This window comes from Microcaecilia unicolor, chromosome 9 (assembly GCF_901765095.1).
Source record: "Microcaecilia unicolor chromosome 9, aMicUni1.1, whole genome shotgun sequence".
In the NCBI taxonomy this organism is placed as follows: Eukaryota; Metazoa; Chordata; class Amphibia; order Gymnophiona; family Siphonopidae; genus Microcaecilia; species Microcaecilia unicolor.
The window spans coordinates 69813-83613 of NC_044039.1; the positions used below are offsets into that span (position 1 = coordinate 69813).

The 13801-nt window shown below is 45.3% G+C and overlaps 3 protein-coding genes across 3 annotated transcripts in view; 1 reads left to right on the forward strand and 2 right to left on the reverse strand.

Moving 5' to 3' along the window:
- Positions 1-765: 765 nt before the first annotated feature.
- On the reverse strand, positions 766-3108 carry PPP1R3D (protein phosphatase 1 regulatory subunit 3D). The gene has a single exon (XM_030214045.1). It carries the CDS (start codon positions 2442-2444, stop codon positions 1710-1712), a length of 735 nt encoding a protein of 244 aa, XP_030069905.1. The 5' UTR covers positions 2445-3108; the 3' UTR covers positions 766-1709.
- A 5024-nt stretch (positions 3109-8132) lies between these two features.
- Positions 8133-8837, reverse strand: LOC115477276 (PRKR-interacting protein 1 homolog). Its single transcript, XM_030214047.1, has one exon. It carries the CDS (start codon positions 8803-8805, stop codon positions 8242-8244), a length of 564 nt encoding a protein of 187 aa, XP_030069907.1. The 5' UTR covers positions 8806-8837; the 3' UTR covers positions 8133-8241.
- Positions 8838-9038: 201 nt separating this feature from the next.
- POLR3B (RNA polymerase III subunit B) overlaps positions 9039-13801 on the forward strand; it is a 126238-nt gene continuing 121475 nt past the window's right edge. Inside the window, exon 1 of the mRNA XM_030214044.1 lies at positions 9039-9231. Within this exon, the coding sequence (XP_030069904.1) occupies positions 9166-9231 (66 nt within the window). The 5' untranslated portion in view covers positions 9039-9165. The remainder of the gene's footprint in view (positions 9232-13801) is intronic.

Below are 13801 nucleotides of genomic sequence, written 5' to 3' on the forward strand. Positions count from 1 at the left end.
AGTAATTCCCTTATTTGTCCTAATTAGATTGTAAGCTCTGTCGAGCAGGGATTGTCTCTTCATGTCCTGTGTACAGCGCTGCTTATGTCTAGTAGCGCTGTAGAAATGATAAGTAGTAGTAGTCTGTAGGATTCCAGAATCGTTGCTACTGTTTGAGATTCTGCACGGAATCTTGCTACTCTTTGTCCTTATCCCTTATTTGTCCTGTTTGTCCTAATTAGATTGTAAGCTCTGTCGAGCAGGGATTGTCTCATGTCCAGTGTACAGCGCTGCATATGTCTAGTAGTGCTGTGTAGTATGGCTGAATACTTACCTCATCATGTCTGTCGCCACCTAATAACTTTAGACTCATAAACATATGCAAGTTATCTGTGCCAAAAGAGAAATGTTCACCCAACTCCTTGCTATTCTAATCATCATATTTAGGAGTTAACTTTTGAAGTGGCAGCTTTGCTGCAAAATCCATGGATCCTTTTCCCCCTGATGTCCAAAGACATCAGTCCAAAGACTGATGCAAACAGATAGTATATGCAATGGGGACAACGTAATTACAAACATTTGTTCCAACTTTTTTTCTGCAGAACACCTCCACCTAATGTGACTAAAAGCAACATCTAGTGAAACCTGCATGGAATTTTAGCACAGAAAAGGGTGGACAATTTTCAGAAAACCTATTCCTACAGTTGCAAATTCTCCCCCTATGGAATTTAACAGTCCCTTTTAAAGGGGGATTATCTGCTATCCCATAGTCTAATAATTGAAGTCTTTTTAAAAAAACTGTTTTAATTATTAGCAACATTATATAAAGCCAGCCACTGAAACAGATGAATCTCTGATATTAGACTGTGCTGGAAAGATTCCCTTGTGGTGGCTGAACACAAAAATCCCACAAGAGAAGTAACAAAAAACCAAAGCGTGTTAAACAGAAGAAGGCTCAAATGGGTCATAAAAATGAAACTGTCCAGTCTTTTATGCAACATTTTTTTCTACTGTTGCCAGTAGCTTCAGTGTGATTCATCCTGAAGATTTGTTTACACTGTTTCTAGTAGTTTGGGTCTTATTGGTAGTACAATTTTGTTTTACACTGTTGCTGGTACTTGGGTTTTATTCATCCTACAAGTTATTGTTTACAATATTCTTGGTACTTTGGGTCTTAATCCTTGTGTAGTTTTCTGTATTTTCTTCCACTATTGCCAATACTTTTGGTTTCATTACATAAGAACATAAACACTGGGCCAGACCGATGGCTCATCAAGCCCAGTATCCTGTTTCCAACAGTGGCCAATCCATGGTTTTATACTGCTTTTCATAGCTTGAGTCTTACTCATGGTGCAGTTTTATATTTTCTTACACAGTTGCGGGTAGTTTAGGTTTTAATCCTTTTACAGTGTTGCAGTCTCTTTTTTTTTTTTTTGGTACACTGTTGCTGTGAACTGTGTGTGTGGGGGGTCACCTTGCAAAGTTTTAATCGTTGTTTTTGTGTGTTTGTTTGTTTTGTAGTGTTGCCGGTAGCTTGGATTTTATTCGTATATATTTTCCAATACTGTAGCCGCTACTTGGTTGTTGTCGTTTTATTTGTGGTCCATTACGGTGCAGATGTTTTATGTTCTTGCAAGTAGTATGGGTCTTATTCATGCTGCCTTTTTTAAAGCCCGTTGCAGCGTAGGTTTTTTATTTTTTGAATGTCCAGCAGTCTGTCGAACCAATGTTCAGACGAAGTGGATCCAGCTTTGCTCGCTGTCCCTCGGCATCCTCAGGGCCTGGCTCCTGCACAGCAAGCTGTAGTTCTGGCCGTCGTTGTTGTCCCAGTACTCCTCGCCCCCGACCTGGTACCTGACGGCGAAGCGAAGCGCCGAGCCCGGCTGCAGCAGGAAGGGCGGAACGGGCAGGCAGAAGGCGAACAGATCGCTCGCAGCTCCGCCGCTCTGCCACACGGCGCGCGCCTCTTGCTGGCTCCGCCACTCGCTGACAGTGTAGCGCACCGCCACTGTCTTGTGGAAGGCCACGTTCAGCACGCGCACGGTGCCTGCCACGCCCAGCTCCTGGGAGCTCAGCACGCGCTCCAGGCTAATGCGCTGCCGCTGCAGCCTGGCCTGGAAGTCTGCGCGGTCGGCGGGTTGCGGGAAGTCGGGCTCCACGTAGCGGAAGGGCAGCTGTAGGTCGCCGCTGCAGCACAGGGCCGAGTTGATGGCCAGCCGGGTGAGGACGTGCAGCGGGACGGACGGGTCATCGGCGGCGCTGAACAGCTTCACCTCGGCCAGTTCCAGCCCCAGGGAGTCGGCGAAGCGCACCTGCGAGCAGCGGGGGAGGCACCGGGCGGCGCGGCGCCTTTCCGGGGAGGTGGGCAGGGAGCGGGTCCGGCGACGCCGCCCTAAGATGGGCCGCACGTGCGGGTCGCAGCTGGCGGTGGAACCGCGGCCCGGCGACTCCGGCCCCCCTAACATGGCTCCAAATCCCTGGCTGCTGTGTGTCAGTGACAATCCGATTCAGTGATGATTATGCAAATAAGAGCTGCGGCCCACAGCACGTGCACATGTACCACGCAGTGCAAAAGAAAGTGGAACAAGTATCCCGGAATCCGACGAGCCTCAACTTGATTTCTATATTATAAGCATACTTATGCCATTAAAAAAAGAACTGGATCTAATAAACCTTTACTCTGATGTGACAAACAGCGAATCCAGCACACTTAATTAAAAAAGTTTCTTTATTAACATATCACTGAACAAACTGATATCATGCCCTGTTTGTCACGATCTGGCCTTGTATGGCAATGCTAGTTATGTTCATAAACACCTCCCTCTCTCCCTGAACCCAACCTCCAATTCTGTCTAGAGCCCCCCCCCCACCCACTCTCTTAAAACATTTCTCTTGTAGTTTAGTAGCTCCCTCCCTCCCCTTTCCTCAAGTAAAAAAAAAAAAATTCCCTGGTGCCTAGTGACACCCTCCCACCTCGACCCCTCCTGCAGCCCACCCACTATACTTTAATAGGAGAGACAGAAGTAATGCCCATTCGTTCCTGCCTCTGACCATGCCCTGCACAGTGCATTCTGCAGATACTTTTAGGGGGGTCGGGGGTCAGTCATAGGAGGGATTAGCTTTTTTTGTGCTGTGCCAGTCTGACAGGGTGGGAGGATGGGGGTGGGTAGGAGGTATGCATGGGGACATCAAAGCATATCATTGATATTCTAACAGGATGGGTGTGGATAGGTGAGGGGTGGGGTGATCAACAGAGAAATACAGCTTTATGGTTTATAATGGGCTAGGAACCCCAGATCCTTGTTAAGTCCTTTCTGTTGGGTGTTAAAATATTCAATCATTCTGACTTCAAAGGTCTTACGTTCTTGTATGGTTTTCCGATCTGACGAAGAAGGGCAACCTTCGAAAGCTAATCAGGAAATGTATTAAGTTATGTCCAATAAAAAAGGTATCATTTTCTTTTCCATGTTTTATTTTGTTTGATTTCTATTGATAACCTTAAGAGTGGACTAACACGGCTACCACACTCCTCTTTGTCCTGTGCAAAAGGGAAACAAATCTTTCTATGCCATTCAGACCTGGTATTTGTTTTCTTGTGTTGTGCTAGCATTGTAGTTTACTTCAAAGTGTTTTTGCATCAGGGTGGAATAGCTCACATCCTATTTACCATTGATTTAAATATGCTTGTGCTGATGATCATCCTGTAAACTAACTGCAATATGCCCACATACACCTAGTAAAAAGTGCAGCTTTTAGACTACTTTAAAACATACTTAACATTTTTGATATCTTTACCACTATATATATATATATATGTACTCCGTTTAAGTGCACGTCAGATAAGCGCATGCTCTGTTTAACTGCATGCCGTACTACTGTCCTGTTTTTGGCGCCATCAATTTCTATGGGGACAAACTTCGGTTTAGCGCACCACTTGATAAGTGCAAGATTTGCTTATATGCATGGTTTAAGACTGTTCCTCTGCAGGAAAGACTCCGCATAAGCGCGTGCACGGAATATGGAAGCCGATTGGCACGTGACAACCAACGAGATTTAAAATTTACTGCCCCTTTAACTGCCACAGGCAGAATAAGTGAAAGAATGTTGTTAGAGTGTACAATGGAGTCGTCGTCGTCATGCAACTGTAAGACACTGGCTGAACGAATTGCTAAAGAATATGGTGTAAATCCCAGTCAAATTTCACGTATCTTGAAGCAGAAAGACCAGCTTCTGGAAGACTGGCAAAACAATACAAATCCACACCGGAAACGAAAATGGGCGGGAAAAGCTGAGGAGGTAGAAGATGCTCGTCGGTGGTTTTCTCAAGTCAGGAGCAGAAGATTTCCTGTCAGTGGTCCACTGCTTATGAAGAAAGCTAATCAGCTAGCTGAAAGTCTTGGACTAGCGGTCAGGCTTTCAAGGAGGACCTGGATTTGTGAGCCCTTGGACCTCTGCCGAGGAGCGGCAGTGGCAGGCAAAACCACCCCCAAACCAGAGACAAGGCAGAGCAGGCCTCGAACCCCGGACTGGAGTTGCAGCCGAGGCAAACAAGCTGGAACAAGCAGATCAGGAACAGCTAGACTTCACCTGCGCTTGACCACCGTTCCCCAGGGGTTGAGCTCCTGGGTGCAGGCGGCCGGCAGGACTTACCGGACAGGGCAGGAACTGGATACCAACAGGATACACATAGGGTCTAGAAAACACAAGGGAGGCTAGGCAGAATACTAGACTTGGACTCTCAGACAAACAATACCACACTAGGTAGAAAGCAAACAGGCTCAAGAACAAGGACTGAAAGCTGCCAAGCAGCCACTAGGCAAGATACACAGACAGACTAAAGAGCAAGGACAGAAAGCTGCCAAGCAGCTACTAAGAAAGAAACAGACAGGTAAGAGGCAGGACTGAAAGCTGCCAAGCAGCCACTAAGAAAGAAACACAGACAACCAAGAACTAGACAAGGAATACAGACCAGAAACAAGACTAGGAAACAGGCAATAAACCAAAGCTAAACTACACACAGACTGACTAGAACTGGACAAGGAACTAGACTAGGCAGAAGTGCAACAGAGCACACCAACAAACCCAGAGACCTTAGGCGATGCAAAGGCAAAGCAGAAAAGTTTCCAGGTGGCTAATAAGCCCATCAGCAGCTGAGGCTCACTGCAGCAATCTCAAGGCAGCTAAGGGTGAGGCTAGCTGCCAAACTTCAAACCAAGTCTAGAGGGTAGAATATTTGGACCGGACCGGAAAGAAAGTCTGGAATGTATAGGGAGACAGCAAGACAGTGTATGGCAGCCACCGGTTCTGGCCACCAGAGGGCGAGGCGAGCACAGCCAAGGAAAACAGTCACTATCGTGACACTAGCTGAATTCAAAGTCATTGTTGGATGGTTGGAAAGATGGAAGGAGAGGAACATAAAATTAAACAAACAGCATGGTGAAAAACAAGACGCTGATAACTTTGGGGCTGAAAATTGGGTTGTTTCAGTTCTTCCTACCATCTTGAACGAGTTTGCACCACGTGACATTTTCAATGCTGACGAAAACGGTCTCTACTGGCGAGCGATTCCTGATGGAACACTTGCATTCAAACAAGCCAAAACCACAGGAGGTAAAACGTCGAAGGACCGACTGACGATCCTCCTTTGTTGCAATATGGATGGGAGTGAGAAGCTGGAACCACTTGTCAATGGAAAGAGCAAACAGCCCCGTTGCTTCAAGAATGTTGTGACTTTCTGTGTCATACAAGGCTAACGCAAATTCATGGATGACTGGGGAAATTCGGAAGCAGTGGCTAAAGAAGCCTGGAACCATGTTACACAGGCAACCATTGTGAACTGCTACAAACGGGCAAGCTTTGTTAGGGATGTGGAGAGGGACGAAACAGATGCAGCTGTTGCAAATGCCAGGCTTCAAAACACAGTTGTTTAGCCAGGCTTTCAAACACAATTCACTTTAGCCAGCCGGGCTTCAAAGATCCACCACCCTCATCTGTCAGCATTTACCTCCAGACATCCACCCACCAGATCTCTGTTGGCAATTGTTGTTTTCCCTTGGGCACTTCCAGCAGTTACTCTTCTCCTCCAGTAACTCCTGCCCCTACCTCCATCTACTCCTCCAATTCTTCTCCCTCTACTTGTTCTAACTCCTCCCATTCCATTCCCTCATTCTCCACCCCCTCGCTCGGGTGTTCCACACTCTCCTCAGCTGATTCCATTTTCCAATCAAGCCCCTCTCCTTCTGAATATGAAGATTTTCCCTGTCCTGATGCCTCGTACATTGCAATGCATTCTGGGACCTGTAGTTTCCCTGTTTCTGCTTCCTCCCATCTTGAAATGCACTCTGGGACCTGTAGTTTCCCTGTATCTCACTATATATATATATATATATGCTAGAGCTTATTGAAATTCTTGTCCTGTAGCCTGGGGACTCCTAGGGGTCAATGCAGAAAGCCATGTGTTAGAGCCACTAACCACATAGCTTCTACCATGAGCTTTCTGCAAAACATTGCCAGATGCAGTATGCAAGGGCATGCCGTGCAGCTCATTTAATGTCCCCCCTTCCTGTCAGTGTATGAGTGGTGACTGGCTTAAGCACCGACAGGAAGGCGGACATTTAAAAGAAAAAAAACAAGCTGCCGGCATCTGCATTGACCCATGTCTAGCACCCCAGCCCCAAATCGAATCTCCTCCCCCCACATATAAAAAAAATCCCTGATAGTCTGGTTGCCCCTCCCTTCCACCATGATAGTTTAGTGACCCCTCCATCCTCCTGCTTAAGCTCACCTGTACACAGTGGCTTCTCCACCACTCACCAGGTCACCTGACTGGCCCCAGCTTACACCTTAAAGGAGCTAGGAGCAATGCTCACTTGCTCCTGTCTCCAGCATTGGTGCCTCACCCTGTGTGTTACATCCTGGAAAGCATCAAGTGTGATCAGTCTGACCCCACTCAGGTCATCCCAGGATGCACTGTGCAGGGTCAGGTACCACCATTTTTCACGATGGCAGCACCAGAGGCAGAAGCAAATGGGCACTGCTCCTGCCTCCTTCAAGGTACATTCTAGGAGGGGGGGAGGTTGGGGGTGTGGGGTGCCACTAGGTACCATGGAATATTTTAAAATAGTGCAGGTTGGGGGGGGTGCCACTAGACCAGGGATTTTTTTTTAATTGTAGGGACGAGGGGGGGGGGGGGGGTAAAGAGGGTGAAGATGATGCTAGACACTAGGGACCAGATTGGGTTGAAAGTGCTGCTAGACACCCGCTTTTATCAAACGGCCTAGAACAAATACTACTAATAAAAAAGGTTTGTTGAAATATATAAATTTGGAAAGGGTTACAGAACCATTTGTGAAGCTCTAAGACTCCACTGAACCACAGTGAGAGCCATTATCCACAAAGAGAGAAGACTTGGAAGAATGGTACATATTCCCAGAAGTGGCAGGCCTACCAAAATTAAGTCAAAGGGTGCAGTGATAACTCATCAAAGATGTCACAAATCATCCCAGAACATCCCAAAGAACTGCAGGCCTCTCTAGCCTCAAGATATCAGTGTTCCTGACTTCAGTATTTATTTATTGCATTTGTATCCCGCATTATGACAGGGTGCTGGGCTCGATGGACCCTTGGTCTGTCCCAGCATGGCAATGCTGATGTAGTTATGTTCAATGTGGCTTACATGGAACAAAGGAGGCGGTTACAAGTTATCAAGCAGGTTAACAATTTGATGGATTAGTGTGAGTCTGTGGAGTTGTCTCACAAGAGTATACAGCTCGGTTGCATTCATAGGGGTTCTGTGGTGATTGACTATTGGTAGTTACAAAAAAACCATGTTGAATAGGATCACAACATTGTCTAAAAGGTTGAATAATTAACAATATGAAAGAAATGAGCCAGTTTTTGGACATTTGAAACTGGCAGATTGCCAGTTATATCTTTAAGCCACTAACAGTCAACATTCAGCACAGGGTTTTAGTGGCCATATCTTGGCACAGGCAGCTCCTTGTGACTCTGGGCAAGTCACTTAACCCTCCATTGCCCCAGGTACAAATAAGTACCTGTATACAATATGTAAGCCACATTGCGCCTGCCATGAGTGGGAAAGCGCAGGGTACAAATGTAACAAAAAATAAATAAATAAAATAGTTTACTACTACTTAATAGTAGTATTTATTGTACTTTTTTGGGATTGTGCCAGGTGCTTGTGACCTAAAACAGAATGATAGTTATGTTGTCACACTGAAGTGAACAGAAGTACAATTGTGTCTATTCACTGTTGTTTAGTTGTTGAATTGTCTGCTCCTTGCAAACAGTTCCCCCTGTCCCGGGGGTCTCGCTGTCGTCTTCCCACTCTGCATCGCTGCCACTCTCCTCCTCTGCAAGCCCACCTCCCTCTGGCTTTCGCCGCTTCTTCAGGGCTTCCCGGCGCCGCTGCCTCTTCTTGCGCTTGCGGGCTGTGCGTTCCTCGGCCTGGCGCTGGCGCTCGGCGGTGCGTTGCTGCTCCTCCCCCTGCTGCCTCTGTTGCACGGCCCGTTGCTCCAGCTCTTGCTGCCGCTGGTACTCGCGCCGCCGCAGATGCCGATACACGTGGAACTCGCCGCTTCCGGCACCCGCGCTCGAGCCCATGACGTCACGCACAAACTCGGGGGGCGCGCGCGACTTGGCTGGCCCTGGCCGCTCAGGGATGGGTGCCGGTCGTTCCGGGTTGCGCATCAGTCTCTCTAGCTTCAGCCGCTGCTCTTCTACCGCATTGTGCGGAATGACCAAGGGCTGCGGCTCCTTCCCGGCCCGCGGGGCCTTCGGACACATTAAAGTCTTACTGGCAGACATTTTGCTCAGCTCACAAATACAACGAGCGAGCGAGCGCCGACGTCGTCTTTAAACCTGCCTGATGGTTAGGACATGGCATGATGTCACAAGAATGAAGCCGGTCTCCGCCCACGGAGGTTTTCATTCTCCCCAATGCAGCTGCCGCCATCTTGGTACACCAAAACAACGACATTGATACGGCAACAAGCTCCGCCTACTGGCTTCACCTACGTAATGGGCCGTGTAGGCTCCTCCTGCAGTCTCCTCTTGGGAATCTTCTTATCTGGTCGCAGGCGAAAGTGCGTAAGAAAAACGCGTCGCGCACGCTGGTTTCTGCCTTCTTAGTTATCGTAGGCTAATGTGATGTTTGGAAGCTGAAGCATGGAGGGTCCGGTGTTTGGAGAGATTCCACCTCAGCAGCTCTTGACTCCCGTGGATACAGTGCAGGTAGGGAGTCGCATTAAAGCTGGGGGATTGGAATAAGTATGTCAGGTCTTTGTGAAAAACTGAATGAATTCTTGGTAATGCATTGAAAAACAAAAAGAACCCAGGGGTTTGTTTACTAAAGATTACCTCCATTTATCTGCAGCAGGGCCCATTTTATTCCTGTTGGCCCTGCTGCAGATAACTGGAGTTGTGCTTTAGTAAACAGACTCCCACCCCCCCCCCCCCCCCCAAGTTAGGCAGGTTTATTTATTTGTTTACTTATTACTTTGTATACGGTTTCCAACAACATGCAGGCTAGTATTACATAATAAAATTAAGACTATCCACAACACATTTCAATTGAATGTAATCCCAAACAAGTATGCATTACAGTACTACTACTACTACTTAACATTTCTAGAGCGCTACTAGGGTTACGCAGCGCTGTACAATTTAACAAAGCGAGACAGTTTAAGCTTGTTCTGGAGCGAGAGCAGGTTCCAAAGAATAGGGGTTTTACAAGCAAATGCCCTGTGTTTTCTGTGTAAGCTTTTGATAAACGACCTTTCATAGGCAGAGCGGTTTATGAATACAAAGCTTAGAGAACAAAACAAATGTTAACTCAAATAAGCATCACTGCTGAAAGATACAAATGAGACAAATTGTAGTCATTATTAAATATAGATGCCATGGGAAAGAGCAAAGTTAATTTATTTTATTCAAAATATTTATTTATTCTAAATGTAAATATTTATTAAAGCATATAAATCAAGAATAATTAAAACAAAAATCAAACGACAAAATACAAAGAGATACTTCTTTACTTCAACAATAAATATAACCCACCTAACCACAACCTTGATAAGAGGGTGCCGTGCTGTGAATTATTTTATAGATCAGAAATATTATTTGAAACTCAGGGTTTCTTTTAGTACATAAGTAATGCAACACTGGGAAAAGACCAAGGGTCCATCGAGGCCAGCATCCTGTCCACAACAGCGGCCAATCCAGGCCAAGGGCACCTGGCAAGCTTCCCAAACGTACAAACATTCTATACATGTTATTCCTGGAATTGTGGATTTTTCCCAAGTCCATTTAGTAGTGGTTTATGGACCTCTCCTTTACGAAACTGTCTAACCCCCTTTTAAACTGCCAAGCTAACCGCCTTCACCACATTCTCTGGCAACGAATTCCAGAGTTTAATTACGCATTGGGTGAAGAAACATTTTCTCCGATTTGTTTTAAATTTACTACACTGTAGTTTAATTGTATGCCCCCTAGTCCTAGTATTTTTGGAAAGCGTGAACAGATGCTTCACATCCACCTGTTCCACTCCACTCATTATTTTATATACCTCTATCATGTCTCCCTTTAGCCGTCTCTTCTCCAAGCTGAAAAGCCCTAGCCTCCTTAATCTTTCTTCATAGGGAAGTCGTCCCATCCCCGCTATCATTTTAGTCGCCCTTCGCCGCACCGTTTCCAATTCCACTATATCTTTCTTGAGATGTGGCGACCAGAATTGAACACAATACTCAAGATGCGGTCGCACCTTGGAGCGATATAACGGAATTATAACATCCTCACACCTGTTTTCCATACCTTTCCTAATAATACCCAACATTCTATTCACTTTCCGAGCCGCAGCAGCACATTGAGCAGAAGGTTTCAGTGTATTATCGATGACGAAACCCAGATCCCTTTCTTGGTGCGTAACTCCTAACGTGGAACCTTGCATGACGTAGCTATAATTCAGGTTATTTTTTCCCACATGCATCACCTTATACTTGCTCACATTAAACGTCATCTGCCATTTAGCCGCCCAGTCTCCCAGTCTCGTAAGGTCCTTCTGTAATTTTTCACAATCCTGACGCGAGTTAATGACTTTGAATAACTTTGTGTCATCAGCAAATTTAATTACCTCGCTAGTTACTCCCATCTCTAAATCATTTATAAATATATTAAAAAGCAGCTGTCCTAGAACAGACCCCTGAGGAACCCCACTAACTACCCTTCTCCATTGTTTTTTTTTTTTAATTCATATTTTTATTGAAGGTTTTCAAAAGATACAACATAAAAGAAAACACCAAATCAATCAAACAATAGTAACACTAGAACAAAGAAAGGAAAATAAAAAATAACCGTACCAACATTCCATGACAATACTAAGATTCCAGACAAAATAGATGTAGGCGAGCCTAAGTCTTTAAAACAAACTTAACTCTATGATGTTTATGGGCAAGGAGTGCTTCATACTTTCGTATTACACAGACATAACTCCACCATTCATTATAATTGAGATTCACATTATTGTTCCAATTTGAAACAATTAAATGTAAAGCGACAGCTAACAGGATATTGAACAATTTCTTATCGGACTCTAGAAGAGGGATACTAGGAGCAGAGGCTCGTAATATCACAACTTCATATGAGATTTCCGTAGACGCAGGCAAGTGAAAAATAAGACACATTTTTGTACAAATAAGTCGCCAGTATGCTCTGACATTTTTACAGAAAAGACCATATCAACCACCTCCCCTTTGTCCACGTTTGTTTACTCCTTCAAAGAATTGAAGTAAATTGGTCAGGCAAGATTTCCCCACACAAAAGCCGTGCTGACTCGGTCTCAGTAATCCATGTCCTCTGTAATTTTGTTTTTAATAATAGGCTCTACCATTTTCCCTGGCACTGAAGTCAGACTCACTGGTCTATAATTTCCCGGATCTCCCCTGGAACCTTTTTAAAAAATGGGCGTTACATTGGCCACCCTCCAATCTTCCAGTTCCACGCTCGATTTTTAGGATAAATTGCATATCACTAGCAGTAGCTCCGCAAGCTCATTTTTCAGTTCTAGCAGTACTCTAGGATGAATACCATCCGGTCCAGGAGATTTGCTACTCTTCAGTTTGCCGAACTGCCCCATTACGTCCTCCAGGTTTACCTTGAAGTCAGTAAGTTTTCCGACTCGTCCGCTTAAAATATCATTTCCGACACCGGTATCCCACCCAAATGTTCCTCGATGAAGACCGAAGCAAAGAATTCATTCAATCTCTCCGCTACGTCTTTGTCTTCCTTGGTCGCCCCTTTTACCCCTCGGTCATCCAGTGGCCCAACCGATTCTTTTGCCGGCTTCCTGCTTTTAATATACCGGAAAAAATTTTTACAAGGTTTTTTGCCTCTAATGCTATCTTTTTTTTGTAATCCCTCTTGGCCTTCTTTATCTGCGCCTTGCATTTGCTTTGACACTCCTTATGCTGCTGCTTGTTATTTTCAGGCGGTTCCTTCTTCCATTTTCTGAAGGCATTTCTTTTAGCCCTAATAGCTTCCTTCACCTCACTTTTCAACCAGGCCGGCTGTCTTTTGGAGTTCCGTCTTTCTTTTCTAATTTGTGAAATATGTTTGGCCTGGGCCTCCAGGATGGTATTTTTGAACAGCGTCCATGCCTGTTGTACATTTTTTACCCTCTCAGTTGTCCCCCTAAGTTTTTTTTTTTCCACCGTTCTTCTCATTTTATCATAGTCTCCTTTTTTAAAGTTAAACGCTAACGTATTTGACTTCCTGTGTATAGTTACTTCAAGGTTGATATCAAAACTGATCATATTATGATCACTGTTATCAAGCGGCCCCAGGACCATAACGTCCCTCACCAGATCATGCGCTCCACTAAGGACCAAGTCTACAGTTTTTCCTTTTCTTGTCGGCTCCTGCACCAGCTGCTCCATAAAGCTGTCCTTGATTTCATCAAGGAATTGTACCTCTCTAGCGTGTCCCGATGTTACATTTACCCAGTCTATATTTGGATAATTGAAGTCACCCATTATTATCACATTGCCTATTTTGTTTTTGTCTGATTTCTTTTATCATTTCTGTGTCTACCTGGTCATCCTGGTGCGGCGGACGGTAGTACACGCCTATCACCGTCCTTTTCCCTTTTATACATGGAATTTCAACCCACAATGATTCAAGGGTGTGATTTGTGTCCTGCTGAATTTGTAATCTATCTGAGTCAAGGCTCTCGTTAATATACACTGCTACCCCTCCACCAGTTTGGTCCACCCTATCACTACAATATACTTTGTACTTAGCTGTGCTAGCGATTCTCCCAGCCCGAGAATGTGGTAAAAGCAATTAGCTTGGTGGGGTTTAAGAAAGCTTTGGGTGGCTTCCTAAAAGAAAAGTCTATGAGCCATTATTAAAACTTGGGGAAAATCCACTGCTTATTTAACATAGTAACATAGTAGATGACAGCAGAAAAAGACCTGCACGGTCCATCCAGTCTGCCCAACAAGATAACTCATATGTGCTACTTTTTGTGTATACCCTACTTTGATTTGTACCTGTGCTTTTCAGGGCACAGACCGTATAAGTCTGCCCAGCACTATGCCCACCTCCCAACCACCAGCCCCGCCTCCCGCTACCTGGGATGGGCAGCATAAAATGTGTTGGCTGTTCTGGGATCTCGCCAGGTACTTGTGACCTGGATTGGTCACTCTTGGAAACAGGATACCGGGCTTGATGGACCTTTAGTGTGTCCCAGTATGGCAACACTTATGTACTTATGCAAAAGAAGCTCTCAGTGTGAAAAATTAATTTT